Source organism: Nannospalax galili, unplaced genomic scaffold, assembly GCF_000622305.1.
Source record: "Nannospalax galili isolate Female #2095 unplaced genomic scaffold, S.galili_v1.0 scaffold45, whole genome shotgun sequence".
In the NCBI taxonomy this organism is placed as follows: Eukaryota; Metazoa; Chordata; class Mammalia; order Rodentia; family Spalacidae; genus Nannospalax; species Nannospalax galili.
Window position 1 is genome coordinate 1713211 of NW_008355775.1, and position 22873 is coordinate 1736083.

The 22873-nt window shown below is 35.9% G+C and overlaps 1 protein-coding gene across 4 annotated transcripts in view; it reads right to left on the reverse strand.

Annotated features, from left to right (window-relative positions):
* Vcan (versican) overlaps positions 1–22873 on the reverse strand; it is a 116503-nt gene that overhangs the window by 54493 nt on the left and 39137 nt on the right. For 2 of the 4 annotated variants that reach the window (XM_008853288.3, XM_029556197.1), the window contains exons 6-7: positions 16588–16881; positions 7447–10437 (exon numbers count right to left, since the gene is read on the reverse strand). In XM_008853288.3, the coding sequence (XP_008851510.1) occupies positions 7447–10437; positions 16588–16881 (3285 nt within the window). The remainder of the gene's footprint in view (positions 1–7446; positions 10438–16587; positions 16882–22873) is intronic. The other 2 variants (XM_017803242.2, XM_029556199.1) reach the window with 1 other exon arrangement.

Here is a 22873-nt window from a genome sequence, read left to right on the forward strand (position 1 = left end):
GATAGATAGATAGATAGATAGATAGATAGATAGATAGATAGATAGATAGATAGATGATACATGACTGGTAGATAAATGATACTCTCAGACAAAAATGACCACATTTTACATATATAGCACAATACTTATACCATATGGTATATTCACTATCTTTTGTGATCATTCTGCCTCAGCTCCCAACTACTGTAATTACAGGACACAGTTTCATTCTCCTATTTCACCTTTCTAAGTTCTATAACCTAGCATTAAAGTGAAGTGATCATGTAAACATTTAATACTATCCTATAAACACATAATATTCTACTCATTTAGCCCCCTTGGAATATCTACCGTATTATTTATCACCAAGAATGAAAAGGCTTTCATTATGTTGGAGCAATGTTTTGTTTGTAAGAGTTGTATCTCAAATGAAAGGAATCACTCTTCTTTAGTGCTGAATACAGCTCAGAGATTGAGACACAACTAAGGAGGCATTCAAAAAAATTCTCAGTAAATAATTTTGTGGTTATGAAAATCCAGATAGTTTAAATATACAAGCATAGTCTGAATATTTTTTAAAATCATTCAGTCTTTCCAAATCCATGTAAGCTTATATCAAGGTAGTAAATACTGTTTTATTCTCCAATGTAAACAAAAACGGAGCAAACGCACTTCATCAGTATAACCCAAAAGAATCCTTAAGTCATTAATATATCACTTTTAGTTCCTGTGTTTCTGATAGAAGTTATCACGGTTACAGCAAAATGAAATATGCAGTTCCAAGCAATTAAAAATGTACTGCCAATTCATTGCTATTGCTTTGGATTCAATAATTATTCCTAATACTTTTAAACATATAAATCAATGATATTCCATTTTCTTCCTTATTTAAAAATATCAAGATACTATAACACTTGCCAAAATCTCCTAATGGCTACAATTTCACCTAAGGAAAACTAAATCAGACAAATTCCTTTCCCCAGAATTGGCAGAGTACACACAGTTTAAGCTCACAAAGGCTGAAGGTAGCCCTTCCCCAGGAGTCACTGTGCTTCAGCTGGCCTCTGAAGATCAAGAGGTTTTTTAGCTTACTAGAGGTTAATGCTCACTGTGCCAAATGTATTTTAAAACACAGGTGCCTAATATGAAAAATATTTCAAGCAAAATTAAGAAATTCCTGGTACCTGATGGGTTTGGTTCTGGGCCTCCCAGGGAACCTGGCAAGAATGATGTGACTACTCAGAATTTTCTCTGAAATGAGTTCTGAGGTTGCAGGATAGCTTCACCTTGGGGGAGGAACCCTCAGTTGGGGAACTGTCTCTGTTGGATTGGCCTGTGGACATGTCAGAGGCATTTTCTTCATTGTTGAGTGTTTTGAGGGCCTGGTCCATGATGAGTAGTGCCATCCCTGGGAAGGTGGGCCTGGGCTGAATAAGTAGCTGCCTTCCACCATAGTCTCTGCTTCAGTTCCTGCCTCCAGGTTCCTACATTTGCTTCCTTTGATGATGGTTGGTTTTGGTCATGGTACTTATCACAGCCGTAGAAAGTAACTAGGACAGTCTCTAGCTTATTTATTAATGCACGCCATTCTCCCTTATAGTAAATGCTCTTCCTTACGCATTGTTTCACATTATCTTCCTAACTAAACTACAAATCATTTTATTTTATTTCCCAAGCTACAAAATGGCTGGATTGAATGTCTTTATTTCAACAAAATTCTACAACCTGATGTTGGGATTGGTGTGAGAAGATGAACAGGGAACTTTTATCTGAAGACAGTAATGCAAGTTCTCTAGAAAAGATGCTATCATGAGCTAGCAATAGTGAGAATGATAATTATACTGTATTCCAGTCTATCTTCAGAAAGAAAAATCAGTGCATTGACTTTCCATTTCAGAAAAACCACACCTTCACAACATGTGGCTAAAGGAACTAAACTGCTCTGTTCTGTGACCCAACAAGAATGTTTTGCTATACTACGAAAAGATTAATTTGGGGCTGGAGAAATGACTTAGTGGTTAAGAGCACTGGCATCTCTTGCAGAGGACCTGGGTTCAATTCTCAGTACCCACATGGCACTATCTAAGAAACCTAAGTTTTAATAAGATAAAATGGATTCTCAGTTCTTTATGGAATGTCCTATGGAATGGCCGGGTGTGGTGGCACACACCTTTAATCCCAGCACTCGGGAGGCAGAGGCAGGTTGATCTCTGTGAGTTCGAGGCCAGGCTGGTCTCCATAGCGAATCCAGGACAACTGGGGCTACAGGGAGACCCTGTCTCAAAAAAGACAAAAAAAAAAAGCTATTTTATATTTCTTTTCACCTCAATTATCTTGGAAATTTTCCTAATACTTCAACTTACCTGAAAAAATATGTATACCAGTTTTCATCAAAATGAGTCAGTATCATGCATCACTGCTAACCATCATCTCTATTCTTGTAATTATTCTACAAATGAAGACACTTCATAAGCAGCTATATTTGTGTGTAGTAAACTGACCTCACTGAGACGTAATTCATACATTTTCTAAAATGACAAAAATTGACAAAACTTAAAATGTTCAGCTTTGCCTCTTTAAAATGAAACCTCAGATCATTTATTCCCTTCTCTTTTTTTCCTACTGGTCTTCTTTCTGTGTGGATCTCTCTCCTTAGCTTGCCCCTTCCTGCAAAAAGCTCTGAACACTGTCTTGACCTTTACATATTGATTTTATTCAGTGTGCAAATAAATGATAGAAAGATACTAAAAAAGAAGAATGTGATCCCTATATAGAGAGCTGAGGGTTTCCTTGACAATAACAAAAACACTTCAGGTTATATCCCTGTACTTTATGAAAATGTAGGAAGAGGTAAGTAAGGTTGGTACCTGGAGACATTTAAAAGAATTTGTTAAATACCTTTCTTTAAAAAAAATTAAAATGGTAGTTGTCAACATCAGCCCAATTTTCATTTAAGTAGAGGAGCTGAAAAAGTTAATGATTTCTGCTCACAGGCCCTAAAGCGTCAACATTATAGTTCAGCTTCAAAAGAGCTATAGCTGATTCCAGATTACACCCAAAGTGGCATCACCCTAAACCAACATGCACCACAGAGGACTGAAACTTTAACATGCTCTTTCAGTCAAGCAAATACCAAAGTACAATTCTATTTGATTACTTGAAGTATAATCTATATCAAATAATGGCACATAACCATAACAAAATCTAAAGGATATTGACTTAACTGGCTTTATTTAACACCATGCGTAGAGCCAACCAAAAGTACCTATTAATAACTGTGTATCATTATGTGAGATAAAATTATTCATAATCAGTTCTATTGCAGTTGTATTTCCTGGGGCTGAAGAGATGCCACAAAGATTAAGAGCACTGGCTTTTCTTGCAGAGGCCCCAGGTTCAGTTCCCAGTACCCACATGGCAGCTCACAACCCTTTGTAACTCCAGTTCCAGGGAATCCAACACTCTCTTCAGGCCTCCACAGATTGCAATGTACAAGATGCACAAACACACCTACAAGCAAATGCCCATAGATATAAAATAATAGCAAATAAATGTTTAAAAAGGAAAGAAAAAATATTTTCCCTTTAAAAGTTCAGCTCATTCAGGAAAAGCTCCTGCTCTGTCTGCAGGTATCTGCAGTTCCCTTGACAGCCATGTCAGACGAACATGCCACTCCAGGAGGGATTAGTGGGGTGGGACTCCTGACTAACCAAATACTAACCAGCATAACTATCCTTTTACATGGAGTTCCTCTGTAAACTATTATTTGAAGAATGGAATCCAATCATATGATTGAAAAGAATCATAAAGTAATTTTATATATAATTGTAAAATTCTCTAAGAATAAAATGTGATTTTTTAAAATTATGTAAGATTTTCTTGTATAACTATGACCTTAAATAATAAACTGTCTAGTCAGTGATGTAAATATTGGTATTTTTCCAGATAGCTCCATCTCAGAACTACTTCTCCTTAGTCTTTACACTCTCCATAATGGCACAGTTTTCAAAAAAAGGAAAACGCAACATTTAGGTTCATGTATATTTCTCATATGCTGAAAGAATAGAATAAAGAAATCATATAGAGTTATTTCAGAATGATGTCACAATTAAGGTGTAACAATTCTGTATAAGGCAAATTAATTCTAATTTAGAGGCTAAAAATTGTTTTTCTCAAAATCTACCTAACGTACATGCTATGACATTAACAATTTAATCAATATCTTATATTTATATCATTTTAGTTTAATATTAGCTTTACACCTGCCTTATATTTTTCCACTTAGAAAGATAACCAGTATGAAGAATGTCTAACAAGCAGGTCTAACTTTTGGCAGCGAATATGACCCTGTTTATAAAAAGAAACTAACAAGCTACCTATCTTAAGATGTTCACAATGTGTATTTACATAAGGTTTGTACTTAGAAGCTACTTATTTCCAAATTATTCTTTGACTTAAAGATAGTGCTACTGGCTGTTTTTAAAAACATTTCCAGTTCTGTCACATTAACTTACAATATTTCGTATTATTTACTTGAGTGTTCTTTACAAAAAACATCTAAAATTGAAGAAACTCTTCCCCTATCACTAAACCCTGTAGCCTTCATGCATGGTCACAAAGAAAACCTTTCAATAATTTTCCAAAGTGCAGGTGTTCAAATTACTCCTGAAATAGACAAGAGTCAAGTTTTCAGTATCCCCTGAACTGCTGTTAAACACACCCTATAGCATTTTTCAGGTCATAAAACTTTTATGAGCTGAAAAGTTCCTTCAGATATTTTAACTGTTAACTACAGTTGCCCTCTAGCAACAGAACCATAAATTGCCATTAACAACCATCTGAACATACATGACTTGAGCTTGTTTTGAGTAGCATGTTTTGTTTCATAGTATTTTTTAAAAGTCAAACTTTATATTACTTTTGTGTGCAGAACAATTACAAATGCTTTGGTTTAGTGAGGCCTGGGTGGCAATTTTGCTTACTTGGATACATAGTTTATGTAAAGGTCAGTTTTATTCCGATGAATGGATTATACAATAGCACACATGCACCAAGGATTTTCCAGTCTAGATGTATAAAAAGATTGGTTTTCCAGGCAATATGCCCTTTCCCTCATTAACGTATACACCTGCCTTAAAACTTATTAACTGAGCATCTGTTTTAGGGTTTTAACATGCTAAAGTTCAAAATACTGAGAAAAATTATTCTTAGAAAACAAGTAAATTATTGTAACTGAGTAGTTGCATCTGAGTAAACCACATTGATTTCTGAGGATAATAAACAATGCTGCTATTCTTAAAGAGAATATATACCTAAAACACATAAAGAAAAGGATGACAATAGAGATGATTGAGATAGATAGGTAGGTAGATGATAGATAGATGATTAGATAGATGATAGATAGATAGGCAGATAGATCACCCCAATGTTACATGCCCCATCCTAACATTCACATTCTGTAATCCTGCATGATGGAAGTGGCCAGATATTTCACAATTTTCCAAGAACTTATTGTCAACACAAAACTACTCTGAAGGCAGCCCATAGTCCCATGTTTTAGTAATGGAGGAAGAAAACAATTATGCATGTCTCCAAGTAGACCATAAGTAACATACAAGTAAACTGATTCAGTGTTAGACCCTCCATGTTGAGTAACCATTTATAAACTTAGCATTGTTGTCACTTTACTCCAGATGACTGTCATCTTTTCTGGGGATATCAAATTCAGGGGTTTTTTTCCCCCATTTTTATAATTTGAGTGCCCTAACCTGTTCCACTCCGAAAATTTGTTAAATACCAAATATTTTAGATTATTTGATAAGAATTTACTATGTCACTAACAATTGCCTAATATAAATCAAGAAAATATAGGTAGTTGGTAAATACTTTCCAAAACTTTGAAATTAAATGTCAGTAGCAATGTGCTTCTTTTGTCCATTTTTCCCCATGGTCATGACTTCCTGTTCCCTTCAATTCTAGTAACAATAACCTTAACTCCTGCTTCTTAGTAACACTTCTCTTTTCAACTCCAGTTTGGAGAGTTACAAAAGGAGAGTAGAAAAGAGAACATATTTTATGATTTACAAAAAACTTCCAGTAGCAAAAAAGTTATATGCCCTTCCTAACCTTTATAGAACTGTATTGGGAAGGGAGATGAGCTTTACTATTCCAGGGATATGTTATCTTATTTACTATTCATGCCATGAAAATATTTTTATACAAAGAAAATTCTGGAGAAGAGTCTATAAAAGCCATGAAGTTTCTGCTGACAGCACTGGACATCAAGTGAACTGGCAGCAAAGCTATCATTTTCAAAAGGTGTGCACCTCCTGATCACTCTAAAGAAGACAGCATCACTCTTCAGAAAATGACACCCTGTCTTTTCGGTTGTGAGCTGGGGTTTATTCCAATAGCAAGTGAGAAACCAGTAAACAGACACCCCTCCAGTCCAGCTTCTCAGAGCCAGGCCACAGAAAAATGAAAGTTTATCAATTGCATTATTGTATTAAAATTTGAACAGAACAAGCTAATGAAATCAGTAGACTTAACGTCTAAATTTAAAAGAAACTAACAGACCCGAATCAATCCATCAGACAATATGTGCTATGTATTCTCCACTTAACTTGATAAGTTGAAGAGATGGTGAAGTCTCATGCTTAGGTAAGAATAAGCCATGTTTGGTAATGACAACTGCAAATATTAGTCAATGCATAGCTTCTAAAAATGGAATAGAAGGTATTACAAATATTCCTAAAGATGACACAGTGAAATCCCAATAAGACATTACAACCTAGATTTTAGGAAGAAAAGATAATGCTTATAAATCCACCTTCTTAAGTTATGTTCCATAAAACAATGAATTAGAGCAATTCCTAAACTTAACTACATTGTATTGGTTCTAAATAGTTAAAGTTACATTAAAGATACCAAAAAAAAATCAACATGTAAAAAATGCTAGATTTGAATTAAAATAGACCTATTACCCATTCCACAACTTATGTAAAAAGCCTTCAGACTCCTGGAAGAGAAAAATAAAACAAACCTTTAGATGTCTTTATGTCAGCCCTAAGGTTACGCAAAGTCGTTTTACCTATCTATATTGTAAGTGCTAAAGGTTAATAGTTACAGACCAATGGAATGTTAACACAGCTACACTTGAGTAGTAATGTATGGAAAGACACTGAAATTAAAACACTTTGTTCTGCATGTTCTGAAGTGATGTAACAGTGATGATTGGTTATATTAGATGACAAAGCAGGGCTTTTTATGACTTTTAAAATCAAATCAAACCTAACAATCTTCCAAACTGTTTACATGTTCTTCCAATTCTTGTACAAATACATGAAGCTAACATAATTTTTGACACTCCAGTAATCTTCTAAAGGCAGCATTTGGCACGTTGATTATTTTTTTCTCAAAAGTAACTTTCAAGATAAAATGTTGATTGCCTTGAAAGCAAAGACTTACCTGTCTTATTTTCTCTGACCTCAATTATATAAACATTTATGTCAGGTTGGAATTTTGTCCCTGCTGGGGGTGGTGGAGTAGAAAACGCCTGAGGTTTGAAGGTCTCTTTGCTTTCCACAGTGGATGGTCTTGTTGGCTGTGTAGCAGGAGTCTTTGTAGGCATGTGATACTCTTTGTCAACATCTGTTACTGTTGCCTTAGCTATGGTACCAGTGAGGGTGGTGGGAGGGTGTTCTGTTGTTGATTCTGTAGTCAGTACAGTATCATGTGTGGTTTTCTCACTGGGCTCTGGGTCAAAGACAGAGGTTTCCTCAGTGACAAAAGAAGATGGCTTGAATGGTGGAGTTCTGTGGAGTCTGTCTGTAGAAGTGAAGACAGCACTGATATCACTTGAAACTGTGGTTTTACTTGTTGGAAATTCTGGGAGGTCTGTAACTATGGGCTTTTCAAATAATCCTGAGCCTAAATCCGTATAATCTAGGGATGGTTTCTCTCCTTCTTCAATAGTGGTTTCATCCATAAACCGTGTGCTGAAAGGCCTCAAAGTTGATGCAAAATCTGGTGGGCTACTACCTTCTGCTTCATGTTTTAATTCTGGCTCCTGACTTAAAATTACTTTCGGCCTGATGGATGGTATTAGTGTTACCATTTTATCCATTTCCACTTTGTGCTCTGTTATAGCACCAGGTGGATAAGACATATGCTCAATTGTTCCAACTGGAGTTGTTTCTAAAACCGGGCCTCTCTCAAACCTTGTCACTAATTTGTCTTCAGAAACTGTATATGCTGATCCTTCTCCCTCTTCATCAAATGTTGCTGTCACCTTGGTCACCACTCCAGTAGAACTGAGAGTGGGAAATGATTTCCCTGTAGTTTGCTCTTTCCAAGACAATTCATCCTGGGTTGTTCCCTGTGTGATTTCTGTTGTTTGAAAAGCTTCAGGAAACATAGTTGCTTCTAGATGAGTCTGTTCAGTGACATGGTCATCTTGATCAGGTACACCTAGAACTTCATCTTCTGATGGAACAGAAGACTCTATCACTCCCCATTCTGTCGTGGGAATTACAGAAAGAGTAATAGTATGGGAGGTATCAACACGTGTAGTAGGCTCCTGGGAGCTACTATCATTAACAAATGACAGTGCCTCCACATCTGAGGTGTGTGCAGGGGGGGGAATAGTAAACAGTGGTTTAGAGACACCTGTATCTTCTTCACCCAAAGCACTTCCTTCCACAGTTACATAAACAACTTGGCTTTCTGTGCTTGTGGTAGGTGGAACTCTTCCTTCGGTTGTAGAATCTCTCAAAGTTGACTTCTCTGCAATACCAATTGATGTAGTTGGCTGGAATTTAACTATAAATTTTCCAGATATTAAATCTTCCTTGGAAAACTTTTCTACTGGCTTTTGAGTACTCTCTGGGAAAAGAGTGAATCCATGTCTGAAATCTTCTGCAAAACTTGGGATTTCTTTATCCTTTCCATTTGCCTCCAGGGTGCTAAGAAAGAGAGGGGGCAATTTTGGAGAGCCTGCATGTTCAGAGGTGACTAAAGGCTTTGTGGTTGCATTATCTTCCTCCCTGGACCATTTTGATACTGTGACTACCTCAACATCTAAAGCACTGTGGGTCAAGTGAGCTGTTGTGGCATCTTGGTCATACTTTGTAACATGTTGATAGCCATCAGCTTCTAATGTAACCAGAGTTGTTGTAGTTTCTCCCTCTACATCTCTTGCTTCTGTTGGTTTCACACTTAACTTTATTGTTGGCAATGCTGGGGAAACAAAAGACTTGGTCATTTCCACAGAAGACTCTGTAAGATGAATTTGCTCTGAGGAAGATGTAGAGAACTTCATTCCAGAAAAGTCTTCTTCTGTTGTACCTATAAATGAATCTTTGGTGATGATCTTTTCTTGCATCTCATCTGTGTAAGTATCCATTTTCAACTCTGGTCTTGGTGTTTCTGTTCTTTCTTTACCTTGTGTCGTTTCTGTTTGTACTGAAGGATAAATAACTGTGGACATGCCCTCTACTAATATTTTATCACCAGAATAAGAAAACGATTCTACTTCTGTGAGATGCTGTGATGGAAAAGGTGTTGTAGGCAGAGATGGACTAAGAAAATCTTCAGTTATCTTACCATTAGCTTGTTTCTCTTCCTCTTTATCTATGGGTGATCCATTCTTGTCAAAAATAGTTGTAGGTGAAGTAATTGTTGATGTTGAAGTTGACTCCAAGTCCCTGAGCTGAGAGTGGGTTGTATCTTCTGAAGTCTTTGATACTGTTATGATTTCAGGTATTTGGCTGAAGACCAAGGTGCTCTGACCAGATCTAACTGTAAGTGTTCTGTCTTCACTAGCATCTTCTCTCAAGGTGAATCCATAGTGACTTGTGGTCACCGGTTTAGGAATAGTGCTTCCTGATTTCATGTCAGTTTTGGGTTCCAGAGTCATTTCTGTAGATTCAGATGGTGTTTGGGTTACAGGCAATTCCTTGGGAGGAATGTACTTTGAGCTTTCCATAGACGTTACTAAGGGACCCACTTCTATTTGTTCAATGTGTGTAACTGATTCATGTACTTGCTTATCCTCAGTGACACCATCCCATGAATCAAGAGCATGTTGGTAAATGACAGTTGTACTTTGGGGTACTTCCTCTGTAATTTCAGATATGTTGGGCATTCCAAGTGGTCCTGAAGCAGAATGTGAGTAGTCTTCCATACCCCAAGGCTTCTCAGTACTCCCAGGATGAGTGGGTGATTCGGTGGCTAATCTGTCTGCAATAGCCTGAGACTGGACTGTCAATTTATGTTCAAAATTGACTATATTTCCTGCAGGAGGGAAGTGTGTGGTAATGATAGGTAATTCGGTGACTAATGAAATAATTGGTGTAGATCTGTCAGGTACCATGTGTGGTTCTTTGAATAAACTGGGTGATGAAGTTTCTGCGAGGATATTCATGTTGATGGTGGTTGCCTCTGATATATTCTGTTTAGCTAGAAAAATAATTTCAAACAGTTAATTAGACAAGTCACTAATAAAACTTTGTATGACCAGTGTTTATGTGTTGCTGTGTATTTTCAAGTGATCTGTGGTACAAAGGAGTCTAAAATCTATACTTACATTAACTTAAATGAGGATAATTGATCACATATTAGCCATGATCTGGTAAGTAGTTTTATTTTTGTAAGGGTTATACTTGATTGTATAAATGACTGTTCCTACTTATGGAAAATACTGTGCAGTTTTAAGAATAGAAGGAGCCTAAAATATTAACACAGAGTTTGAATGTAATATTTATAATCAACTACAGGAGCAACATGAGGCCTGGAAGGAGAAGCTGGTTTGTTTCTCTGAGCTCACTGGACCCTGCTGCTAGCTTTATCCACATATTGTCTCCTTTTCAAGCTGCGGTGTCTCAGGGGAGAGGGAGTATTTCAGACTGCAAAACAACAAAAAAAGCCACATCAAATAGAACCAAGTTACATATAAACCATGACATGGCCCATAATGTGTAGGCTTTCATAAAAACAGGTTATTAAGCTTTTAAATGCCGCTCTTTATTTGATTCCAGGTGTTGGACATTTGTCTTCATCTTTCTTTCAACTCTGTTGCTACCAGATGATACAGTATATCTGGCAGAGGCTGGCTGGCGTTTGTTGTAGTTCTACCATTTGCTGAACGATCTACACACTATGTTTGTACCTCTTCCAGGTCTTAGTTCCAGTCATACTTTAGCAGGAAACACAAATGCACAAGAAGCAAAGTAGCCACATGTTAGGTTTTCAATCTATAATTACAAAACTCTTGGACAACCCTGATCACCAGAGAGTGAGCTCAGTCTATATAAAGCAGGCTGTCATTATAAAATGTTATAAGGACTCCAGATTTATGGAAAATGGCTGCCTTAAGGAAATTGAAGTTGTATATAAAAGTGTTATAAACAAAAATCTTTCTCAATACAGGGGAATTACAACAGTCTAGCCTAAAAAGACTGTATTTTTTTGTGTGTCAGTATTTTCTAAGATAAAAAAGTTATTTGCCAGCAAACACAGAAAAAATGGTTCTGAGGAAATACCTAGCCATTGTTTTACTACATGGTGCATGGCATAAAAATAGATGTATGAGCAATACCTGTTTTCTCTGACAGAAGTTGCAATATTTGGAGAACCTGGAAATATTTTGTATCTTCTTTTTAATAATCCGCAGAAGAACCCTTGAAAAACAAAGTTGGGTCCCTCTGGTTCTATTTACTCTGTCAAAACTTCATGACAGAACAACGTGATTTTACCATGAATCAGAATAGGGCAGTAATGCGTTCTTTTTGCTATTGGTTTGGTTTGGGGAGTTTTGTTTTTGTTTGTATTTTGGTCTGGCATGTGCTGTCAATATTCACCAAACCATTTTGAAGTTCAAATTCATCATTTTCTAATGAAAACTTGGTGACCATTTATAGTATTACACAAGTTCTTTAAAGTCTGTCACTACTTATCCTTTTATTTTAAACAAAACCTAACCAAAAAGAGAACTGGAGTCTTGAAAAGCATATTAAGTAGACTTTTTTCTGCTTTTGTTCAAAAAAAGCTTATTCTGCACTCATTTCCTGAAAGAAACATTGGTTGATTTTGATTGACGTGAACAACTTAAAGACCTAAAAAGTGTTGGACTATTTTTCTTTTAATTCAATTCTGTATCCTCTGAAATTCCATAACCATTACCTCATTTAAGTGCCAAATTTCATGTCTGCTTTACAACTGCATTCTTCAGGGAAATGGCAAAATATATGTACAGAGAAAGTTCCCATGGAAACATAATATAAACTCAAGAAAACTGCAGAGTGGAGAAAATTTAATCATATTATTATTAATAACAACAGAAAAAGGTAATTTTACTTTTCCCCTCCGAGGATTTTCATGGTTGATGAAATTAACTTAAAAGAAGGTGATGCTGCATTGAAGCTAAATGAAGGCCTAAGAATCAAGTCCTCCTATTTCACCCCAAGTTCTCAGCCAGAAACTATCTGATTCTATGAAAATATTTTTATAGTGCTTTAAAAACGGACTCAAATTTTGAAATTAAATAAACATATGTCATTCTCAATTATTACTTTGCAGCTTGCTGCTGCTCTGCCTGAGCCTTGCTGCATGGTAAAGTGAGAGTGGAAAGTCTCGGAGTCTATCACTAAACCAAGATTTATGCGACTTTGTTTTCAGGGGAAAAGGCGGGGTAGATAATAATTTTAGAGCATAATTTAAGAAAGTCTGTTTACAATTAAGCTAATTAATTCTATGACTTGGAATGGAAAACCTCAGACTTCCTTTTGGGATTGGGTGGTTTTTTTGTCAACCTAACAGCTGATTTCCATCATAGCTCAGTATCTGATAATACGTGTCATTTGTTTCAGCCATTCTGAAAAAGGAATTGATTTTTTAAGAGAACTAATATCTACAAAGAGGTATCATAAAAATAAATATCATTTTATTACTAATGACTATTATAAATAAAGAGGAAAATACAATTCTAGGTTGTTCTAAAAGTGCTCTTCCCGAAGGTTCATTCACATGGAGACATTTTGGTTTTGGAAAACTACCAGTGTTCCTTCAACGTCATTATTGAGGAAGCCAAAAATGTCAGCATGCTTCTTTTCCCACAAATGTTCCCTTCCAACCTTTGCAGCTGTCTGCCACACAGATGTTTCACATCACTATACTTATGGTATTTTTACATCATATGGATGATCTTCTCTGTTTCTGTCATGAGACATAAGGCAGATTCTCCTAACAAAGCTTGTAAAACCCCTATTAGCAGCATGATAGCCAACTTAAATCCTATCCCATACTATTAATGCTATAGAAAAATGATTGACTTTGAATTGGTTCTCCTCTATTGTACATGAAACATAAATAAGTGCACACCTGGGAAGAAGGGCAACGTGGAGTGGGTATGCAACAGACTGATTATATAGGTTTACAGTTGAAGAAAGTGTTAAGGTTGGAACACTGAGATTAGAGTTGGAACTTCCACTTAAAAGTTAGATGAGTGAGTGAATGCTAATTGAGTCAAATTCAATAAACAGGAAGCATTCTCAAATACAAAGAAGGGAAAGATTACATTTGGCATCTAAGAGTAGATTATCATTTAGGACACAGAAAGAGATGATGCAATGATCATAGATTAGAGGGCTGTCCAGTCTTAAACATGAACAGACACACAAGAAATCCTAACAAGTGGTGAGAACTCAGTCTGCTCTAGACATTAGTTTCAAACTTAATCAGAGAAGGTTGAGGAAAACAATGAAGCTTCAAGTGGTGACTGGAAGATTAGAGAGAACAATTTATAGTCAGTGAAACTGTTCCAGTCAGAGAAGATGTTGAGGGATGACAAAATAATTGTGTTTGATAGAAACACTGTTATTTAGACCTTAATCTGCAACTTAAAAAAGAATGAGTTCAAATTCTAACTTTCCAGCCCTGAGATTATTTTTAAAAACACCATATGAGAGTGAGGTCTATAAAAATTAGAATGAGTTTTCTAAGAAACATGTCCTTTCTTCCTTCCTAGGGATTGATCATGACATGTATTGTGAAATGATCAAAAGTATTCAATTATTTGGAGCCAGTTAAATTTGAGGATATTTCAAAAGGCTTTCAAAGCCTTGTATTGCTTTCTTTCACAGTGCGTGCTTAATTCTGAGGTTGAAAAAAATTGAGAACTGGACAGTTTTCATCATGGGAAAATGATCAAGAAGATTATTTCAGAAAGACTAAATGTCACCTTTTTTTCAAATCTATTAGATCAGATAAATTCTAACTGTGCATATTATCAGATATTGTAAATATCGTATTGTATGACTTTATAAGGAAAAGGGGATTAGAACAAAATAAGATTTGGAATGTTCATTCAGTAAATGGCTCCAAAACCACATTCTCTGTTTCACAAAACCAAATGAGAACATGCATCAATCTCCTAATTCCTCAACTTAACAAGACAGCCAAACATCACTGAAATCTCTTTTGAGGCTAAGATGAGGCCATGGTACTTAGGAGCTGTAGCCTACAAAATTTAGCCACCACTGAGCTACATAAGAAAGCAGTACATTAAACAAATCATTGAGATTACTTTTCCAATTCTTTAAGAGTATACTTATAGATATATATGTATTAAAAGAACCACTGTAAAATGCCAAAAACTTAAGAAGGCTGTTACACTGTGTGTAGTGTAAGGAAAGTTCCTATGCTAAAAACAGTCTTAGCCTCTTATGCACCAAATGAATTGGAAATATGAGGAAGGAGGGGAGAAATAACAAGAATCTAGACTGTAGTTTACATGGAGAAAAAAGAAATGTGTGTCTATTTTATTTCAAAATTATATACACTGAAATTAATAGAAAAATAAATGCAAACCTTTTTGTATTTTATGTAGATTTTTAGTTGATCAATCCATTTAAATATAAGCACCTTGTTATTAAATATGTCCATGTGAATTGATTAAATAATTTTAAATACATTAGAATCAATTCTTTAATAATATATTTTGTGACTATAGAAAGGTTTTGGTGTCCATTTTATACCCAAGAAGAAAAATATGTCATTTATGTTTTCTGTTGTAGTTCTACACAGCACAGGAAGAATTAATGAAGTCAGGTACTAAGGCTAGCCACTCCACTCTCACACACCCCCAAACATCACCTGCACCTGTTCCTTCATCACATCTGTAACTTAATGAAAAACTCATTTTAGAACCTAATTTACTTGAATATCAATGATATGAGAATTTGGCATAAATGAATGTATGTTTGACTGCTTTTAGAATAAGATTTTTTTTAATTATTGTTGTCATTCTGAAAAATGATTAGGGAACTGTTTGTTGTTTCAAGGCCTGAAATCAAAAGTTAGCATTTGCTAAGCCTTTTATGGATCAGGCAGCTTGAAATAAGCAGCTTGAAATAAGCTATACATAACATCTGGAGGGCTTTAGCACTCAGAAAGTCCGGTCTGAAGAAGGGACATAGGCAGAGGCAACCTAGCTGGGAGACAGAAAGCCTGAGAAAAGTAAGCTTTTCTGTGGTTCTATTAGCTCCTGGATCCACTGGCTTTTCAGTACACTGGGTATCACAACTCTGTGCCTTTTCCTCCTATTTCTCTTTATAAATCAATCAATAATGAAGTACTATATTTTATACTCATTTTAGTTACTTATTGCTCTAACAAGAGGTATCAGAAATTTAGTTCAAAACTCTATGATATTCCAACATAATATCAATCAATGTCAGACTAACCATAGGTCACTAAGACATTTGTTATTTGTTATTTATCTAGCACAATATAGACCTTATAGTAAATATTACCATAAATCTTTTGATTTTTTACTTAAGTACTCCACAATTATGATACTATATAATGTGACTGATTTTTTTTAAAAATAATTTAAGTATACCTGAAAAGTTCAAGTATGTCTATTACGAATGTTACTTAAAATTAATTTTACATAGTAAACTTAACTGATAATAGCCCATTAACATTACAAGTTGCAAAGAGGATATATTGTACTTCAATTAATTAAAAACAGAATTAATCGCTAAAAGGAACATGCTCTATACCTTGAAACAAAATGAGGAATAGAGACTATATGGATGGTTTCATAGTATGTTTCACTTTTAGGTAGGGTTTGAACATAAGGATTATTCATGTCGGTTCCAAATACTTACCTGCAATGATAAATTTAAATGCTTTACTTTTCAAAAAAAAAAAAAAGAGTAATATGAAACAAAGACAAGATAAGCAGAACTCAAGGACCTAATTTAGCTTCTGTTGGCTTTAGTATTATAGTATCAACAGTTAAATTGCACTAAAGGTTTAGTTTGATATGACAATTCTGGATATATTCTGTGATTCTAGGTATAGCACTGTACAGTAAAGACCTTAACCTGACATTTCCTGTCCCTTCCAAAGCATGCTGTCACACTTCCTGCTGTTTTGACCATATTGTTGGTATTCAGGTTGAGTGTTTCTTAAAGTCACTGAAGCATTTCTGTTCCATGCACGTAATGTAAGGTATGGAATCCATCTCCACGTCTACTGAACATCAGTACATGCCTTTGCAGAATTTTTTAAATCTGTATTTTTAAAAAGGTATCAAACACTTACGTTTAAAGCAGTAGGCATCAAATCTGCTATCAGGGGAAGGGAAGCCTGTCTGGTTCTCAAAACGATACAGGGTTCTCACCCCAAGTAGACCACCTCCACACTGGGCTCTGACCACAGTCACAGGGTGGCGCACGCTGGCATCCGACAGCCACCCATAATCACATTGGTCAAAGCCATTCCTCCAAGCTGCGTGAAGCTCCCCCACAGTTGCCAGCCTGGCCTCCTGGTTTTCACACTCTTCTTCAGCCTCCTCAAAGGTGAACTTATTGGGAGTAGTAATGTGGAACACATCGCCTGGAATAAAAAGAGAAAAGAAAGGGCTTTAAGTCTTACTATTCTTCTTTTCCCATTTTAATAAATATGGGGGGAAGGCATATGATCCTTTTTAAAGTAAGTGGCAGCTTCTATCACTGTAGAACTGTAGAAATTATTATGGCTACTTTAATAAAACTATTATTAACAAACAATAAAAAATAAGACATGGGACAAGTTTTTTTCTATATAATATAAATGTGTTTGTGTAGATAGTATGTGCATATGTGTATATGTACATGTGCATATATTACTCTCCAAAGGTCACTGACTCATTCATTTGAAAATAAAGTTTGATAACAAATTATTTCAAAATCAAACAAATCTTTCTAAGTGATTCTTCAACTTTCTGTCCAGATAATGAGTATTTTTATAATTAATGAGCCTGTGGTATACTGAGTAACATTTCATGCTAGAAAAAGAAAGCTGTATTGAACTACCACCAAGAGAAGCTATTTCACTTTATCAAAAATTCAAATAGGAATTCTCTAACAGCCTGCCCTTACCATGTATCTTTACTTTCCAAATTAATTAATTCCCATTGAATCAAACAACTAGACAATAAAGTTCCCTAGGAATTTAATTTGGGAAAGGATAGGAGAAATAGGAATTACAGTATGCTGTCTTCTGCCCTGTGTCCCAGGCTCAAGACTATCATGATAGTTCTGCAGGATGTGGGTGCACAGTAGCCAAGGCATTCCTGGGGCTGACATCAGCTCCCACTGAACCAGCTCAAGGAACTCAAACCTCTGTGGAGGAAGGCCCCTCTTTCTGCCCATTTTTCATATCTACTTTATCCAAAGGTACTTGTTCTAATTTTCACAAAGATACCATAAATAATAGCCAAATTCTAAGGACATTTGATTCACTATTATACTTACTTATTAATGAATAAGGAAAGACTGAACATTTGTTTTATCCATCACTAGGCCCAATTAGCACATACACTAGTTATTATCAATAAACATATTAAAATAAAATCCTGGAAAATTTAGTTTGCTAAATTTGAATTTTATTTGAGTAACTAATGTTAACAATTTGCCAAAGTAAATGTAGCTAAAATTAAATGATGCTTTTAGTATATGTACACCAATGGCTAAAAGTCAGAGGCAGCATTAACAAATCCCTAAACAAATATGACATGTACAAGAAAGAATACAAATGAGATAAGGAAGGAGCTAAACTATTGATAGGTCAATATTGCAGAAGCAGTAGGTCTGGTTTCCATGTCTCAGACAGGACCTCTGACTCTGATGTATCACAACATGGACACAGCACTCTTATGACATTGATCGCCACCAGACCCAAGCCAGATGTAACAAGCAATTGTTTAAAATGAATCATGGAGCCTGGGCCTCTGGGATCCTTCCCCAACCCAGACTTGTGGTCCTGAGATCCATCCCTGAGACCCCCATGACCCAACATCATAGCTCTCAGACTTCCTCAGGTCACAGAGATCCTACCCCCTCTCAGATCTGCACACTCCTCCAGTCTTGGTATGGTGAGTCACTCAGCCATCTCAACTCTCATCCCAGCCTGGATCTCTGGGACCTTTCCCCACCCCAGATTTGTAGTCCTGAGCTCAGTCCCTGAGGCATCCCTGCATTCCAGCATCTGAGCCCTGGGTTCCCCAGACCTGCAAGCTCTCACCCTAACCTTTCAGCCAACATGTTCACCTAGAAGCCCCCATCCCCACCCTGCTGATCCAGGACTCTGTGGAGTCAATCTTGGAATCTCAACCTAAAAGTTACACCTCTCTGAACTGAGCTGAGCTGAACTGACACCACTTCTTTCACTCCATTTGCACATCAACATAAAGTGGCCCCCAAACTGAACACCAAGCACCACTCAGGCCAAAACCTAACAATTTGGGGAAATAGCAAACAATATACAAACAAGCATTCAACAAGGCAGTGATCACTTACCCATACCAAGAAACACCACACACAAGTCCAGATGCCTAAGTCTCATCGGAAAAATACAAGCAGAATGAATAAACAAGGTAATATCGCTACTACAGAAATTAGCAAACCCATCATAATGTTTCTTGAGAATGAAAACCTAGTGAATATACAATACAATGATTTCAAATAGCAATTATAAATGTGTTCAAGGAACTCAAAAAGGATGTGATTAAAACACTGAATGAAGGCCATGAAAATGCAGAGTCGAATGAAATAACTAAAAAAATTCAAAACATGAAATTAGAATTCAATAAAGAGAATCTGAAAAAAAGTAAATCTGAAACAAAACTTGAAATAAAAAACTCAGGAAGTCAAACAAAAATTTTAGGGGAAAGAAGCAACAAGTAAATGGAGGAAATGGAACACAGAACTTCAGATCTTGAAGATAAAAGATTGGGGAAATAGATTGCTCAATCAAAGAAAATGTCAAATCTACAATAATCCAGGACCAGAATATGCAAGATCTCTGGGACACTGAAAAAAATATCAAACCTATAAATTATAGGCATAGAAGAAGGAGAAGAAACCCAGGCACAGAACATTTTGCTGTTAATAAAATCACAGAAGAAAAGTTCCTAAACCAAGGGAAAATGATACTATCAAGGTACAAGAAGCATAGAGAACACCAAGTAGAGAGGACCAGAAAAGAAACTCCCCATGTCATATAATACCAAAAACACTAAACATACAGAATAAAGAAAAGATACTGAAAGTGGTGAGAAAAAGATGAAGTCACATAAAAAGGGAAGCTCATCAGAATAGCAGTGACTCCAACGACTTTTCAGTGGAGACTATGAAACCCAGAAGGACATGGATCAGTGTCATACACATTAGGAAAGAACAGATTCCAGCCCAAACTACTATATCCAGCAAAACTATGAGCTTTCATTGAAGAAGAAAGAAAAGTTTTCCATGATAAAAACAAAGAGGGTACACACACAAAAAAAATAAATTATCCCAGAGCATTCAACCAAAAGAAGGTGTAAGAAAACAGCACTTCAACACCAGCATAACAGCAATTAATAAACATTACTATAACCCTCAATACTAATGGTCTCGACTTCTCAGTAAAAAGACACAGAAAAATTTATTGGATTAGAAAATAGGATCCATCAATTTGCTGCCCCCAAGAAGCACACCTCACAAACAATGATTGATACCATCTTAGGGTACAAGGATGAAGAAAGCTATTCTAAGCAAATGCAGTTAAGCAGCTATAGCTATTCTAATATCCATCAAAATCTATTTCAAACTAAAACTAGTCAGAAGAGACAGGAAGGATCATTTCATACTCATTAAAGGAAAGATCCACCAAAAATAATTCTTCTATCCTAAAGATATATGCACCTCACATGCAAGCATTCAATTTTATAGAAGAAACTTGATTAGCTCTAAAATCTCATATTGATCCCAATATAGGGATAGAGGAAAAGAGAAAGATTACAACAGACCTAAATAAAATTCAAAAAACCATAAGGACATACTTTAAAATTTTATATTCCACTAAACTAGAAATACTAAAAGAAATGGATTAAATTTCTTGGTATGTAAGGCCTACTGAAGTTAAATGACATAATTGATTTATATAACAGCCAGTGAAACAGATGCAATAATCTCCCAACTAAAAAGAGCCCAGGATCAGATGGATACAGTGTAGAATTCTAACAAACATTCAAAGAAGAACCAATACCGATATTCCTTAAATTGTTCCATTAGAAAATGACAGGACACTATGAAATTCTTTCTATGGAGCTAGTATTACTCTAATAGCAAAACCAGACAAAAATCCAACAAAAGAGAAAATTATAGATCAATTTCTCTGATGAACATAGATGCAAAAATTGTCAATAAAATACTTGTAAACCAAATGCAAGAGCACATCAAAAAGATTATCCACCATAGTCAAGTTAGCTACATCCCAGAGATGCAAGGACAGTTCAACAGGTAAATCAACAAATGTAATCCATGAAGTAAGTATACTCCAACTACTTGATTATCTCACTAGATGCAGAAAAAGGCTTTGACAAAATCCAACATTTGTCATGATAAAAGTAATAAAGAAACTAGGTACACAGGAGAAAATTTTCAACATAATAAAGGCACTATTCAACAATCTTACAACCAACATTATACTAAATGGAGAAAAGCTGAAAACATTCTCATTAAAATCAGGAACAAGACAAGAATGCCTGTTCTTTCCATTCCTGTTCAAATTAGTACTCAAGTCTTAGCTAGAGCAGTAAGACAAATGAAGGAGATAAGGGGCTACAAATTGAAAAGGAAGAAGTCAAAGTATCTTTCTTTGTGGATGATATTATTCTATACATAAAGGATTCTAAAGACTACCAGTAAATTCCTATAGTCGATAAATACATTTAGCAAAGTAGCAGGATATAAGATTAACACCCCCAAATCAGTAGCCTTCCTATATACTAACAACAAACATAGCAAGAAAGAAATCCAGAAAATGATCTCATTTGTGATAGCCTCAAATCCATAAAACATCTTGGAATAAATCTAACAGAACAAATGAAGGAGTTGTACAATAAAAACTTTAACACATATTAGAAAGAAATTGAAGAAGATACCAGAAGGTGGAAAGACCTCTCATAATCATGGATCAGTAGGATTAATATCATGCAAGAAAATGGTCATTTTACCAGAAGGAATCTGCAAATTCAATACCTATCAAATACCCATCAACCAAAAAATATTCATCAAAATTCCAACACAGTTCTTCACAGAAATTGAAGAATAATCTCAAATTTCATATGGAAACACAAAAAATCCAGGAAGGCCAAAATTATCTTGAACAATAAAAGAACTGCTGGTGGCTATACCATTTCTGATCTCAAATTACACTGCAGAGCTACAGTAATAAAAACAGCATGGTATTAAGGTAAAAACAGACAAATTAATCAGTGAAATAGAATTGAGGACCTAGATTTAAATCCACACATTTACAGTCATCTGATTTTTGACAAAGGAGCCAAAAATGCACACTGGAGAAAAGACAGCATGTTCAACAAATCATTCTGGTCAAACTGGACAGCAGCATGCAGAAGAATGACGCTAGATCCCTGTCTCTCACCAAGCACAAAACTAGACTCTAAATGGATCAAGGACCTCAACACAAAGCTGGACACCCTGAATCAAACAGAAGAGGGGGTAGGAACATTGGAACTTATAGGCACGAGAACAGTCTTTCTGAACAGGACTCCTATAGCAAAGTCATTAAGTCTAACAATTAAGAATGGGACCACATGAAATTAAAAAGCTTCTGAACATCAAAGGGCACCATCATTGGAGTAAAGAGGCACCTACAGAATGAGAAACAGTAGTCTTTACCAGCTATACATCTGACAGAGAGTTAGTATCTAGAATATACAAATACCTCAAAACACTAAACAACACGTGAAGCAAGGAGGTAAACAAGGAGTTCTCTAAAGATGAACCGCAAATGGGTCAGAAGTACTTCTTTAAAGTGTTCAATAGCTTCAGTTAGCAGGGAAATGCTGATTACAACCCCTTTAAGATTTCATCTCAGCCCACTCAGAATGGCTAAGATTCAAAAAACAAACAACAAATGCTGGTAAGGATGTAGAGAAAGGGAAACTCTTATCAACTGCTGGTGGGAGTGTAAACTGGTGCAACTACTATGGAAATCAGTATAGAGATTCCTCACAAAGCTCAAAATTGGGCTGGAGAGATGGCTCAGCAGTTAAGAACTCTGTTCTTGCAGAAGACCCAGGTTCGAATCCTAGCACCCACACGGCAACTAACAACTAACTGCTCATAACTCCAGTTCCAGGGGATCCAACAGCCTCTTCTGACCTCCACAGGCATTGCACAACATGGGTACACTTACCTACACACAGGCATAACACTCATACATGTAAGTTAGAAATAATAATTTTTTTAAAAAAAAGCTCAAATTGATCTACCATTAAATTGGGGGAGGGGGTCAGTAAGGGGAGGTGTGGATAGAGGAGTGAATCTAAATACCATCA